Here is a 16,035-nt window from a genome sequence, read left to right on the forward strand (position 1 = left end):
TTGCGTTTTTTTAACCCTCTTTAAAAGTAGCCCAAGCATGCGCTACCAGGAATGTTTCCTCAGTGTGACACATTTACATCTAGTCAACATAAATACAGCTCCGAGTGACAGATACCACACTAGCAGGCTCAAAATTGGGCTGCAAAGCCTCTGTGACAATTTTTAGCAATTCTTTGTTTGGATTTACAGCATTCCTCAAAACATAAGCGTTTACACTGGCCTCAAAGTCACGTTCTCTCCAGTGGTCAGTGGCAATTCCCAGGGAGCAAATTATTAAAAAAATCATTAGTGAATTTAAGACAAATTCACTAAACAGATGCACCGCTTGCATGTGATAGTTAGATGCCTGTGCATATGTTTTGATCACTAACAAATTCAGTGTAAAATGTCATGGCATTCTTTAAACCACGCCTCTTTTCTATGTAAATATTATAGATATAGATCATGACAGATGCACCATAATCACAAAACATGCATTAAATGTAGCTTGAATTGCATAATTCTGAATAGGGTGGTAAAACAACTCCGTGTTCGCAAGAAAGCAACACTGTTAATTCATTCTTAATCAATTATTCCCTTTGACAGCCAGCATACTATATTTACAATGACAGAAAAAAGCCTGTGAGTGAAAGAGGAGATGTAATATGATACCGCAGATGGCATGTCCATAGATCCTTCACCTACTACAAACACATGGACAGAATCGGCAGATGACAGCCAGGAGGAAGTGCTCCTGTCTCATGGTAAATATACGATGTAATAATAGACAGAACTGTTTGTTATTATGATAAGAGAAGCAAATGTAGATGTACATGCAGTGCACTGCTTCTTAAGACATGGGACAAAATGTCCTACACTTTAATTACTTTTGTAAATAGCACCATTTCCACTTTATAATAATAATCAGAGAAAATATCCAGAATGTTCTTACCACAAATTTACCCGTAATACTTTGCAGTAAGGTTTACTTTTATTTAAAAATGCTTAGCATTTCTCAATTCATATTAACTGCAACATTATTAAAATGCAAAGTTTTATCTGTTAATATTAATTAATGAACCCGAGGTAACAAACTAACAGTTGAATTTTTATTAATTAAGGTTAGCAAAGTAAAAAATAATGTAACAAATGTATTGCTCATTAGTTAAATTAGTTAATGCATAACATTAACTAATGAACCTTATTGTAAAGCGTTACCAATCTACCATGCCATCCTAATATGTTTATATAATCAAAATTATAAATTGACATTATCACTCATTTAATCAAAAATATAAAATGATATTAGGTGCATTCCATTTTTCATAATTATGCACTATTTTTAGCGGCATTTATTAGTATAAATGTGACCCTGGACCACAAAACTAGTCGTAAGTAGCATGGGTAATAGCCAAAATACATTGTATGGGTCAAAATGATCGTGTTTTTTTTTCTTCTTTAAAGGTGATTTTCTCAATATTTTGATTTTCTTGCTCCCTCAGATTCCAGATTTTCAAATAGTTGTATCTCTGCCAAATATTGTCCTATTCTAACAAAATTTATTAACTTTCAGATGATGTATACATCTCAAATTTCAAAACTGACACTTACGACTGATTTTGTGGTCCAGGGTCACAAATAGTGTGAGAATTGTGTTTAAACTGAAAATTCAAAAAAGAAAAATAGCACTTATTTAACTGAAAATAACAAAGAGGTGGAACGCTGGACACTTCATAACACTTCTATATGCTGTATATTAAATATATCTCTTTTCATAATGTTTCACACATGTGTCCCTGCTCTTCATCTTGAAGGTCCTCATCCCATATTTTTCATATAAGTTTGCATTGGCTACGGTAAGCTTTATAATGTTTTATATTTTAAGGAACAGTTTATATTTTCTTCGCAATAATCAATCATCAGCGCTGGCTCTCCTGTGAAGAAATAATTTGGGATTTTTAGATAATTAACCTTATTTTAAGTAGGTCTTGTTTGTAGCCAGCAACACCAACAAAAGGCAATAATGTGCAATTTTTTTTTTTTTTTTTGACCCAATGCTGAAAATTCAGATAATGTTGAAAATCAGAATGATTTTCATTTTTAATTAGATGAATGTTAGATTTTAGATATTTTCTATAAATATTTGCGAAGACGCTTATTTATATCAGACAGACATTATTTATGTAAGTGTTGAGAGTTGGAAAAACACTACTTTTGTAAGAAGAAGCAGGAGGCTGCACCATATGTAAATAAATATCCTCTGAACATGATATATTCAAAGCAGATATATTCAAAGCAATTCCTCTATGCACTAACTTTTATTTTGTCAGTTCTGTAGTCTAATATGTGTCAGTGTTAGTCAATTAATCACTCAGTCACTTATTTATTCATTCATTCATTCATTCATTACCTCCACTCGAAATCGAGGAGAGCTCTCTGGATTGTAATCGAGACGTTTTTTTGGAGGCTTCACCCAGAGGTGGGACAGAGTCGGGAATATCAGAGAAACAGTGATATACAATGTCAGAAACAGTGACGATAATGTGACGACCACAAACTGAAGTTGCACATATGCAACAAAAACACGTAGCAATACAGCTTGTTTTATATAAACACAACCTATACCACACCAAGCCAAAGACTACTAAACTACACACACCTTGCACAAAGAGTGAAAAGTTGAAAATCTAGTTTGTAAATCATGCAGAATAGTCAAATTAATTCACAACAGATTTTATAATTAGCAAACAGCAAATGCAAAGACACAAATTGTAGTTACACACAACCTGATACTGGTTATTCATCACACTCCAACGTATGTGTTACAGTGTCCAGAATTGTCTACTCATTCCAACCAGACATGTCAGCCACAGGCTGACAACATGTGCAGCACGTATCTGACCTTTCCACCCCCACACCAATCACAAGCGGCATGCTAGCAGCACCAAACCAAAGCCACACTTACCGGCCGCCCAAACTCCAGTTCAGCAAAGAACTTATACCACGGCTCATTCTCTAAATCTATGTCCTCTGGCCTTAAGTTACTTGTCTGGTGTTGAAAACGAAAGCAAGCGGGGGAAGAAGATGAAAGGAAGGGATGAAACGAGGTAATCATGCGAATGTGACAGTCAGATACACATTTAAAATGAGGAAAGACAAGAAATAAGGGAAGTTCCGCAAAGCGAAAAACTATTAGAACTCTTGAAAATAGCAATAGAGCAAAGGCTGTTTTTTATTTCCTGCACCTATCCAGCAGAGGGCAGTGGCACATAACAAATGCTCACTGCACAAGGACAAACCGCTCTAGCTGGAGCAAATTGGTTTCTCTAACCTTATTAGTGACCTTGACCACATTACGCTCTAATGGACCCGCAATTTATCTGCTCTACTGAGTGAGTCTGCACAGGCTTCCTGAAGCACTTCAGCTCGATTAGGGCAAATGTTTGTGGAGGTTCTTTTAACATATACCGAAAGCCCGTCAACATGTTTATTGTCAATACAATTCTATTAATAAACAAGAACAACTCGGTTTAGTCAATCAGTGTTTGGTGTATCACGCCTGCAGCGCTGCTGACACTGTGACTCGCAGATTGATAGTATTTCATTAGTGGAATCTGGTTTACGATCTGTCTATACCATAAGTCATGGGGCGTTAATTCTAAGATCAATACGTTTGTGCATTCAAATACTAAACTCAAATTGTAAAAATGCCTCATGAATTTAATGCACTTTGTGTAACCAACTTTAAACAAACCATAAATAATTAAGTAAATGCGGAGAAAGTATTCAGTGCCATTTTACAAGTTCACACACAGTATATTAAACATTAAAAGTCACTGATTACCTACCGCTCTCTCTTGCTCTAAAATAGATGACTTCCCCGGCTCATAGTCAAAGATACTCCTCGGCTCTGCTCTGTATTTTCGCGTGTCCACCTTTCTGTCAGGAGGCCCCCACTCGTTCCTAAGACCAAAATAAATATTGACTGAAAATTGGGATGTAGTAGCTAATTTGATCTTAAAATCCTTAAAATTAAGTTGCCTGAGAAGTATGGGGATAAATGGGTGATTCTCACATGTCAGGTGTGCTCCTGCCTCTTTGTGGTGCCTCCCTTTCATTGGATCTCTGCTGTGTGGATGCTGATGTTGGCAGAGGAGAAGGGAGAGAAGATGAGGCAGGCACTCTGAAACCATATATGCCGTTATCAGAAACACTCTTGGTGATGGGCCGGTAAGTGCTGGTTTTAGGTGCAGGATGGGCCTGAACAGCATTAGGTGCAGCATGCTTATCTGAAAGAAACAACAACAAATATATTAAATATAATAATTTAAAAAGAATAATAAACAATAACAAAAAAATCCTTCAAAGTAATACAGTACTCTATTAATTAATTAATTTATTTATTTTTAAGTGTACAGCTTGGAATGATTTTTTGAAGGGTCATGTGACAAAACTGAAGTAATGATGCTGACAATTCAGCTTTGCCATTACAGGAATAAATTGCATTTAAAAATACTTTCAAATTGAAAACTGTTATTTTAAACTGTAATAATATTTTACAGTAGCAAAAAATAATATCTTCAAATTAATACAGTAGACTATTTTGATTTATTTAGTATATATTAGAATGATTTCTGAAGGGTCATGTGACAAAACTGGAGTAATGATGCTGAAAATTCAGCTTTGCCATGACAGGAATAAATTGCATTTATAAATATTTTCGAATTGAAAACTGTTATTCTGAATTGTAATAATATTTCATAATATTACACAATAGTTTTACAAAGGCTCTATTTATTTGATACAGTATCATTTTTATACAAAAAAAAAAAAAAGTTAAAAACCTATTGTATTTAAAATTAAAAATAAAATTATACTGCATCAAATAAATGTAGCCTTAGTAATCATAAGAGACTTATAAAATGTGACACAGGACCACAGAACCAGTCATAAGGATCAACTGAGATTTATACATACTCTGAAAGTTGAATAAATAAGCTTTCCATTGATGTATGGTTTGACAATATTTGTGCGAGATTCAACTATTTGAAAATCTTTAATCTGAGGGTGCAAAAAAATCCAAATACTGAGAAAATCGCCTTTAAAGTTGTTAATCTTTGCTTAATATCCTAATCATTTTTGGCATAAAAGTAAAATTGATCATTTTCACCCATACAATGTATTTTTGGCTATTGCTACAAATATACCCATGCCACTTAAGACTTTGTGGTCCAGGGTCACAAATATTAAACATGCTTAATTATTTCATAACTTTTGGCCAGCAGTGCATATATCTATCTATCTATCTATCTATCTATATATGTATGTATATATTATACAGAAATATATTTAACTGAAATGATACAATAATTTGTAATAAACTTGAATTATTTAGTTATTAAATTAATTTTTTATTACTTTTTTTTTAAACATTAAAAATTAAAATGCAAAAACAAAATAAAATTAATAATGCATGATTATTGTCATTGCAATGGAAAGTACATGTAACGTATAACAAGGATAAATAAACTGTTTCCAAAAATAGCTAATTATACATATTGCTGTTGGTTTATATTGGTTTTATTGCTTCTTCTAGTTTTGATTATTTGGTATCAGTCTTATTTGGTAATAACATAATGCTGAAACAAAGAGAAACCTTGTTTGGAAATAGTTGTACCAGTTCTTGTAACCGGATCTGTGGCAGTACGGGACCCAGACCACTCGTTCTCTGTGAAAACAAATATGCAAACACGATTAACATGGAGTACATATATCAAAAACACAAACTGCATACAGAGTCCCTTAAACGTAATAACGTAAACAAACTCATTTGTAAGCAGGATTGTTTTAAGACAATTAAAAAGACATAACAAGATGCAAAATGAAGGGTTTGATCCTGTGACCTCTCTAATCTCTCAGGCAAACCCCCTGACAGTCCATTTCCAGTAATGAACGCACTTGTAATCCACAACCTGCTGAGTAAAGCTTTTTTATTGTCACTCCTCTTTAGGTTGCACTTCTCTGCAAAGAACTATCCCCTTAGCAGGTCTTTATCTTGCCTGACATAATTAAAATCACAATAGCAATGAGATTCTGTCTTGCAATCATAAAACCATACAGTAAATATCTGTCTGTCATTTACAGCTTAAAATAATAGATTACAAAAGTACACAAACAGACACTATAAACCTGTTTAGTCTGCAGAAAACGTTCCTTCCCATTTCTATGTTGCGTAAGTGCTCTAAAAATAGCTTTAAAATTAAAAAAGACGATATTTAACTAAAAATAAGTTGGTATGTCAATGTTTGACTAGAAAATTCCTTCCAATAATCACATAATAGGCTTTTTTTCTTCTTAAGGCTTAAGACTTCTTCTTATTCTTCTTTCTTCATGCTAACAGGCAATGCAAAGCATACATTTTATTAAACTAATGATGGCAGATATAAAAAATAATGTCTTACCTGGTTTAGGCACCACATGAATCTGTTTGAACATGGTCTTGTACCAGTCTTTTGGCCTGTCAACGGTCTAAAACGACACACAAAGCAAGCATTTTTAGATTACAGGCTTTTTCCAGCTCTTACAGATTAAGATTCCAAGGTCCAGAAGCAAAGTTTAGAAAACAAATAGCAACCCGAATGTGCTCCATGACCTTGAGTCCAAAACTCTGGATGCAAAAGGCTCCTATAAAAATGCTGATGCGATTGGTCTCTCCATGTTAAGCTGAGAGAGACACATCACTGTCTGTCTGCTGGCCCATCAATGATGCTGAGCACAGCTGCCCCTGTTTCCCTGGGGCTAAATAAAACTCTGTGTGGGAAAATGCAATTTAGCGCACAAATCAAAACAGCCCGTCCCATGTGACCAGAGACCAACTGAAGATTAATTCTGGAATTAACAATTATAGGTATGCACTTCCGGCAACGTCTCTAGAGCCAATAAAGAGTCAGAGAGCTTTTTCAAAATTAATGGTAAGCTTAAGCAAAAAAAGTTTATAGCATTTTTATATTGTTAATTAACTCTAAATAAGCCTGTAGTAGATACAGTATGAAGTTCTCCAGTAACATATTTTTGTTATAAAAATAACACATTAAAACTGTCTTGTAAACTTTCTGTCATGCGTTTATCATTTATATTTATTACTTTTTAAATACATTGTTATAGATTTTAACTTTCAATAACTCTGAAAATATTTAGGAATTACTGCATGTTTAAAACAATGATTATCTAAAAAAGTACATTAATCATAAACAATTGTAATATTTTCTCTTAAAATTATTTATATAAATTTAGAAATATAGCTTGCGAACAGAACATTTTTTTTTAATTGTTCAGCATTTGCAATTAAGGTGTCATTTTGACAAGTGGAAAAATATAATTTATTTATTATTTATTTGTGTATTCAAGATACATAAAACAGTACCTAATTTAATTTTAGTCAAAAATGCTGTAAAACAAAGTATATTATTTGGTATAAATAATATACAAATAATATACTTTGGTAGAAATGTTCATGCCGTATATAAAAACACAATATACAAATGACTGTATATAAAAAATTTCAAAAGTCCACCATAAATGCACACAGCTAAAGAAAACACCCATACACAGCTTTAAAAATTTGCTTCCGTGACCTGTGTGCATACAATAATACCAAAAGATTATACATATTCTAAGCTGCACATTATAAATACAGAAACAAAAGATTATTAGAATACAATAATACAATACAATTTGTAATAAAAAAGTATATATATATATATATATATATATATTCTCAAATTAAAATAATAAAATAAACTTAATAAAATAGTACCTAAATGCTACAGAAATTAGCAGTTATTTCACTGTAAAAAAAAAAAATTATATATATATATACACACACACATTATTTGTGGTATATATATGGTATATATATATATATATATATATATATATATAAATACAGTATTTGTGGTACATATATGGTATATATATATATATATATATATATACAATATTTTTATATAATATATATATATATTTTTTCAAATATAAATATATTCAAATATATACAATTATATATATTTTTAAATTAAAATAATAAAATAAAATGAATAAAATTGTACCTAAATGCTAGCTAAATTGGCAGTTATTTTACTGTAAAACAATACATTATTTGTGGTAAGAACAGACATTGTGGTAGAAACAATTGGCAAAAATATAAAAAATCTTCCATACCTGTAAATGCACACAGGTAAAGAAAACACCCATATATAGCCTTAACAATCTGCTTTTGTGACTTGTGTGCATGACAAAAATGCATACAATTATACCAAAGGATTATATTTATTCTAAGCTGCACATTATAAATATGGAAACACAAGATTAACATCCTGGAACAGCATTTACTCACTGTCCGTATGGCAACGGGAATCCCGGACTCATCCACAGGACCGATGCCAGTATAGAGCGGAGCTTTCCCTGTTGTTTCCTTCCTGTCAGTCTGCGGCGCTCGTGCAGGAGGATCCACGTTGGCGTAGATGGGAGTGCTAGACTCAGAGGCTGATGGGAGAACGACAGGGTCAGGTTGGGAGGTGTGTGTTTTTAGTAATTCCCATGAAACTAACCAACATTCCCATGTCAGTAACTGAGAAATACAGCCAGGTCAGGGATGTAATTCCAAATCAGGAGAAAGAATCCATAAATATGTTCCTTCCACTATTCCGGGCATGGAATAATAAATACAGAAAGCAGCTCTCCATGTACAGTTCAGCATGTACAGGCATTCAGACTGAAGCCTTTTGGGGAAAAAACAGCCAAATGGGCTCTGGTTCAGAGACAAAGGCCAGCCTCACGCACACAGACGCTCTAATCCCAGTGTCTCAGCTCCTCCCTCACCCCAACCGCTCCGGCGCTCCGATTTGAGCTTAATCCCCGGCATTTGCCACTTGGGATTAGAGAGATTGCAGGCGCACACTCAGAGCGGACCAGTCGAGATACGCTTAGTGTCACACAGGCAGTAAACACCGCTGCAGTCAGGTCACGCTTTCTTGCTCATTAGTACTTCATTAGAGTTTGGCACATCACACCAGTGACTTAGCAGAGACCAGCGAGAATGTTTGCACAGCTGTACCGCATGGTTATGACATACACTTGGCTGTGCAGATATTTCCAGGACAGGTGGATGCTACTTAGATATCAGCAACGGAATATGTATTTTTACACTTCTGCTACCTCATATCATGTCTTTGATTATTTAATAAAGCCATGATCTCAGCATATGCTACTTATTAAGGCTGGGTATCAATACAGATTTCCTGATTCCATTTAATTCTGCTTCAGATTTAGATTAGATTTTGATTTGCTATATTTCAGTTATAATGTCTATTTTGCTAACAAATAAGAGTAATGCTGGAAATTACATGTGAGTGTTTTAGACTGATTAAAACTAATAATGAGTACTACTGAACTATTAATTAGTTTAGAAAAAATGCTTCAGGTCTTGGGTAACACCAGTCACACAGTGTGTTTTTGGTTTGCTAAAAAAGGGCTAATGAGAGCCATTCATTCATGAATCAGACTACACTGGTCATGCTGTACGTTTGTGACTGAATAAAAAAGAATCAACTTAAGAGAGTCATTTGATTGTGAATCAGACTGCATCGGTCGTGATATATTTTTTTGACTCACTAAAAAAGAATCAACTTAAGAGAGTCATTTGATTTTGAATCAGACTGCACTGGTCATGATGTATGTTTTTGACTCACTAAAAAAGAATCAACTTAAAAGAGTCATTTGATTGTGAATCAGACAGCACTGGTCATGATGTATGTTTTTGACTCACTAAAAAAAGAACCAACTTAAGAGCATCATTTGTTTGTAAATCAGACTGCACTGGTCATGCCAAATGTTTTTGATTCACTAAAAAAGGACTGGCTTATGAGAGTCATTCATTCACTAATCAAACTGCACTGGCCATGCTGTATTCTTTTTTACTAACTAAAAAAGAATCAACTTAAAGGAGTCATGTATTTGTAAATAAGACTGCAATAGTCATGATATATGTTTATGACTCACTAAAAAAAGAATCAACTTAAGAGAGTCATTTGAATGTGAATCAGACTGCATTGATCATGCTGTATGCTTTTGATTAACTAAATAAGAAAGTCTTAAAAGAATCATCTGTTTGTGAATTAGACTGCACTGGTCATGCCAAATGTTTTTGATTCAGTAAAAAAGACTGGCTTATGGGAGTCATTTGTTCGTGAATCAGACTACTCTGGTCATGCTGTATGTTTTTGATTCACTGAAAAAGAAGATTTAAGAAAGTTATTTGTTCGTGAATCAGACTGCACTGGTCATGCCAAATGTTTTTGATTCACTAAAATGGATCGGCTTATGGAAGTAATTTGTTTGTGAATCAAATTACACTAATCATGCTGTATGTTTTTGATTCACTAAAAAGCGTCTAAAAAGAGTCATTTGTTCATGAATCAGTCTGCACTGGTCATGCTGTATGTTTTTGATTCACTGAAAAGTTGACTTAAGAGAGTCACTTGTTTGTGAATCAGACTGCACTGATCATCCCAAATGTTTCTGATTCAGTAAAAAGGACTGGCTTACGGTAGTAATTTATTTGTGAATCAAACTACACTGATCATGCTGTAGAGTTTGATTCACTGATTCACTGAAAAAGACGACTTAAGAGAGTCATTTGTTCGTGAATTAAACTACACTGATCATGCTGTGTGTTTATGATTCACTAAATAAGGCCATCTTAAAACAGTAATTTGTTCGTGAATCAGACTGCACTGCTCATGCCAAATGTTTTTGATTCACTATAAAAGACAACTTAAGAGAGTTATTTGTTCATGAATCAGACTGCTCAGGTCATGATTAACGTTTGTGATTCACTAAAAAAGAATCAACTTAAGAGAGTCATTTGATTGTGAATCAGACTGCATAGGTCATGATATATTTTTCTGACTCACTAAAAAAGAATCACCTTAAAAGAGTCATTTGATTGTGAATCAGACTACACTGTTCATAATATATATATATTTTCCAGAAAGATTCTGGAAAATTTTGGGATTCTATGAATCAGTATTGGGATTGAAAAAAATTTTATTGAGAAAAGAAAAACTTTTTCCCAGACCTATTATTTATTTTCCACTATTTTAGATATAATAATATATACATTTTAGGGCTGTCAATTTGAATAATCATGATTAATCGCATCCAAAATAAAAGTTTTTGTTTACATAATACATGTGTGTATGCTGTGTATATTTATATGTATATAAAAATACACATATAAATATACACATACATAAATAAATACATATGCACAGTATGCACATATATTATGTAAACACAAACTTTTATTTTGGATGCAATTAATTGATTTGACAGCCCTAATACATGTACTGCCTGTGGCTGTAGTAACAAACTGAGATGCAATTACCTAATTCAGTTCTTACCAATCTAATCCTTGTTCTTACCAATGATAAAATCAATGATGGTGAACATCATTCACACACAAGCATGTGGAAGTATATGATTAGCTTCAGTACTCACCAGTGCTTCTAGCCTGCTGCATGGCTGTAATACTAGGGCTCAGTGAAGGAGGAGGTGGGTATGTTGAGGGAGAGAAGGGTCTTTGGAAGTGACTACGAGGACTTGCTGGCACACTCAGACCCCCGTTCACAGTCATCTGGCCCTGTAAAACACAACAAAGACCCTGTTAACTGAGGAAACATCTTTAGGCATAATAAATTACATTGAGATCGGACTGTTGTGTCACAGATGACATCTGTTAGCCTTAATGAAAGTTGACAGAGGATAGAAAAACTGAATAACAAACAATGAAAACAAAACCCCAAAAGATTTGTGGATCGACTAGGATAAACAAACACACAGAATACAGCGCCCACCCACTGGGAAGATAAAACAACAATGTATTTTAGTGCAGCGACTTTCAGTATTTGGATTTATTTATTGATTTCCAGGACAAACAATTGTTAGTATACATCAAAAGTGATATCACAGGAACAGTACAACAAGAAATCTCAACAAAACCGTGCTCTCCTACAGATAATCAATATGGAAAAAGGTGTTAGTAAAGACCCCAGAGACCCCCGATTTGATGTGAATCTAGAGAATATGTTAGTATTAGTGTAATCCCAGATGTTACACAGAGAAGAAATGGTGAAACCATTAAATGTGAACAGTGGACAAGTAATATTGGTGTTTGTTAAAACAGCCCCTAAAAGTGAAGAGCAATGAAACCAAATTAGAAACAATAAACAGTAAGCTGTTAAAGGAGAACTCCACTTGAACAACAATTTACAGATAATGTACTCACCCCCTTGTCATCCAAGATGTTTATGTCTTTCTTTCTTCAGTCGTAAAGAAATTATGTTTTTTGAGGAAAATATTTCAGGATTTTTCTCCATGTAATGGACTTCAATGGTGCCTGAGTTTGAACTTCCAAAATACAGTTTAAATGCAGCTTCAAACGATCCCAAATGTTCATTAAAAAATACAATTTATATAATTTAAAATAACTGATTGTTTCACTAGATAAGACCCTTCTTCCTCAACTGGGATCATTTACTACTGCATTTGGGGTTGTTTGAAGGCCCATTTAAACTGCATTTTGGAAGTTCAAACTCGGGGCACCATATCAGTCCATTACATAAGGAAAAATCTGAAAATTTAAAACTGAAATGTTTTCCTCAAAAAACATAATTTCTTTACGACTGAAGAAAGAAAGACATCAAACATCGTGGATAACAAGGAGGTGAGTACATTATCTGTAAATTGTTGTTCTGTAAGTGGACTTCTCCTTTAAAGGGAAAAGAAAGGAGAAAACGAGATAATGAATGAAAATACATTTGGATTGTGTAATTAAAGGGGACATATTATGAAAAAGAGTGAGACAGAAGATGCAAAAAAAAAGTGCTAAAAACATTATAAGTGTACTTTTATCTATATGCCACAGTTTATGTATGTTTTTGAAATAAGTCTCTTTTGCTCACAAAAGCTGCATTTATTTGATCAAATATACAGTCAAATCAGAAATTTTGCAAAATATTATTTTAAATGCAGTGTATGTTTGTGATGGAAAAGATGATTTTCAGCAGTCATTACTTCAGTCTTTTCTCATTATTGTCAGTGTTGAAACTAGTTGTGCTGCTTAGTACTTTTGTACTTTTACAGTTTTTTCTAGAATTATTTGAAATTTAAAAGAAAAGCATTTATTTGAAATAGAATCTTTTTGTCTTTACTGTCAATTTCCTTGCTTTGTTGCTGAAAGAAAGTATACATTTAAAAAAAAAGCTTTTGAAGCAGTATAAACCAAATGCTGAATATGGCCCCTTTAAAAATTAAAGGGGTCATCGGATGCCCATTTTCCACAAGTTGATATGATTCTTTAGGGTCTTAATGAAAACTCTATAATATATTTTGGTTAAAAATTCTCAATGGCTGTGTAAAACAACACCCTTTTTACCTTGTCAAAATCAGCTCTGCAAAAATCATCCCATTCTGGTCGAGGCTGCTTTAAATGCAAATGAGCTCTGCTCGCCCCACCCCTCTCTTGGAGCTGTGGATTGACGAGCCTGTTTACTTTAGCCGCATTTAGCCACTTGCTAACTAACACATTATTAGGAAAGGCAATTGCAAAGATTCATAAATAAACCCTTATACTCACTTCTGCTGTAAGTGAAGCTGGATCATGAATGATTTGCACAAACATAGACACATTTATGTAGATTGGAAGGCGCATTCCATTCACAAACAAACGTAATCCACTGCATCTATAGCAGCTCAGATGTCGGGAGTAAATCACGACCACTATGTTCATTATTACATCCAGCAACACAACACCTCAATCGTTCAATTCTTGTCTAACTTACATCCCTGCTCCGGCATCAAAACATGGAGGTTGGACTGTTACAGCTGATCTGAGGTAAGACGCTCATGTCAATTAACTACCGTAGGAGCCGACTCTGTCGGTGTGATGCATCAACAATTTGAAAAAGGGGATATTAATTTTACAGATTAATTAAAAATTACTGCATGGATTTTTATCATTATAGGGCAGATTTGTACATACACTGCCAACACACATTAATGTTCAAACAACATGCAAAAGTGAACTTAGTATCCGATGACCCCTTTTAGGTAAAGTAGGAATCCTTATGAAAACCGACAAAGAAAGAAGCAGTAAGTTACAGACGTGACAGAGTGTTGAACTGCTGGTGAATAGTTACATGAGCGGTGCTAGTTGGAGGGGAGTGTAACCCCATGTTGACTGTGACCGCACTCATCGGGCTGAGGGTTGGAGAAGGGGTACGAGTGCCACCCTCTGGGCCTAGTCCACACGCCCTCAACTCCTCCAGCACCGCTGTGGACGCTTCGCTCTGAGTGCGGGAAGAGCAGCGGCTCTGCCCCAGGGGAGGCTCTGAGCCCGGAGAGGGAGGGCCTGGAGAAGTAGTCTCAGGTCTGATGAAATCGAGGGAGAGTCTGAGCCGGTTAGACGGTGACTGTGAGCTCAGTGCTGCTCCGGGATAGGTTTGTTTGAGGAGGACTGGCACCTCAGGCTGAATGACAGAGAGGAGAGTGGCACAGATGAGATTCAGCAGTTGGGCACAGTGGGCGTGAAAGACGTAGTGATGTGATGCTGCTGACGGCTGTGCGTTAGAGAGGATGGAGGTGTTACAGATATGAGATCAAAATGTTATTCCAGTGTAGCATTTGAGGATAACTGTAAAACGGACAAGTTAAAATTGCATAAAGATCATTATGCAGTAGAAAATATGTATATGCATAAATAATATACAGTACCATACACTACCGTTTAAAAATTGTAGGCTTTCTCAATATTTTGATTCCATAATTTCAAATAGTTGGAAAATCTCGGCCAAATATTCTAACAAATCCTAACAAACCATACATCAGTGGAAAACTTATTCTCAATTCCAGAAAAAATGACCCTTATGACTGGTTTTGTGGTCCAGGGTCACAAATGAGGAGAGAAAGTAGATTAAATAATATTAGAATTCAGTAATTCTCTGCAAATGGAAAGAAAAGTGAAATAAACTCAAAAGTCAGTAAGCTTTATTTTATTTTATTTATAAATAACATTTGAATCTGAGATTTTAATTAATTAATTTATTTATTTATTTTGCAATAAACATAGAATTCAATCATTTCTAAACAAATAAATAGAAATAAACAAATATTTATTGTTAAGAACTAAATTGTTTGGACCCAACATATTTATTTATTTAGATATATATTTATCTAAATGTAATTATTTAGTATTTTTATTTATATTTATATTGTTGCAATCTATGTTACTTGTTTTAGGTGATGTATTCTGTATTACTTTTTAGATTGGTTTTAGATTACTTTTTTATGTAATATTAATGTAAGATTATTGTAAGAGCTACAGTGGGTTTGTAAGAAGCAATAGAAGTAATAATTAATTAAACCATTACTTAAGAAGTAATAATTAATTAAACCATAAAAAGAAAAAATATTTAATACTTGAAGACTAAAAATATAAAAGTTTTATTTGTTTATCTGCTTATAGTCAAAGCTAAATGCTGTGACACAAAATTTGAGGTCTATTTTAATAACTGTTTGCTATTTTAATATATTTTAAAATGTAATGCAAAGCTGGATTTTCAGCAGCCAATACTCCCGTCTTTAGTCTCACATGTGCGGGATAACATATCTAATATTTATAGCATTTTTTTTCAGAATTTTTTGATGATTAAAAAGAACAGCAAATAAATCTTTGAAACAAATCTTTTGTAACATTCTAAATCTCTTTAGTTTTTACTTTAATTCTAATTTATGCATAATAGTTAATAGAAGTATTTCTTTCAAAACGAAAGAAAAAAAAAATCTGCTGACTCCAAACTTTTGAACAGTAGTGTACTGTATTTTTTTTTTTGCATAAACCAAAATACTGTATAGTTAGCTGAATAAATAGTGTTTGAAAAGTGATTCAAGTCCAACCACAGCAATTCATGATTTTACCCTCTAAATAAATACAAAATG

General features: G+C 33.7%; 1 protein-coding gene across 7 annotated transcripts in view; it reads right to left on the reverse strand.

The window, feature by feature from the left end:
* The window catches only part of sorbs2b (sorbin and SH3 domain containing 2b), a 61,218-nt gene that overhangs the window by 17,692 nt on the left and 27,491 nt on the right, over positions 1-16,035 (reverse strand). For 4 of the 7 annotated variants that reach the window (XM_051127990.1, XM_051127992.1, XM_051127989.1 and 1 more), the window contains 9 exons: positions 14,238-14,567; positions 11,539-11,680; positions 8,375-8,523; positions 6,441-6,507; positions 5,636-5,707; positions 4,055-4,268; positions 3,828-3,942; positions 2,945-3,028; positions 2,390-2,446 (listed from right to left, as the gene is read on the reverse strand). In XM_051127990.1, coding sequence (XP_050983947.1) covers positions 2,390-2,446; positions 2,945-3,028; positions 3,828-3,942; positions 4,055-4,268; positions 5,636-5,707; positions 6,441-6,507; positions 8,375-8,523; positions 11,539-11,680; positions 14,238-14,567 — 1,230 coding nt within the window. The remainder of the gene's footprint in view (positions 1-2,389; positions 2,447-2,944; positions 3,029-3,827; positions 3,943-4,054; positions 4,269-5,635; positions 5,708-6,440; positions 6,508-8,374; positions 8,524-11,538; positions 11,681-14,237; positions 14,568-16,035) is intronic. The other 3 variants (XM_051127996.1, XM_051127994.1, XM_051127991.1) reach the window with 2 other exon arrangements.

This window comes from Labeo rohita, chromosome 14, assembly GCF_022985175.1.
Source record: "Labeo rohita strain BAU-BD-2019 chromosome 14, IGBB_LRoh.1.0, whole genome shotgun sequence".
NCBI classification, from domain to species: domain Eukaryota; kingdom Metazoa; phylum Chordata; class Actinopteri; order Cypriniformes; family Cyprinidae; genus Labeo; species Labeo rohita.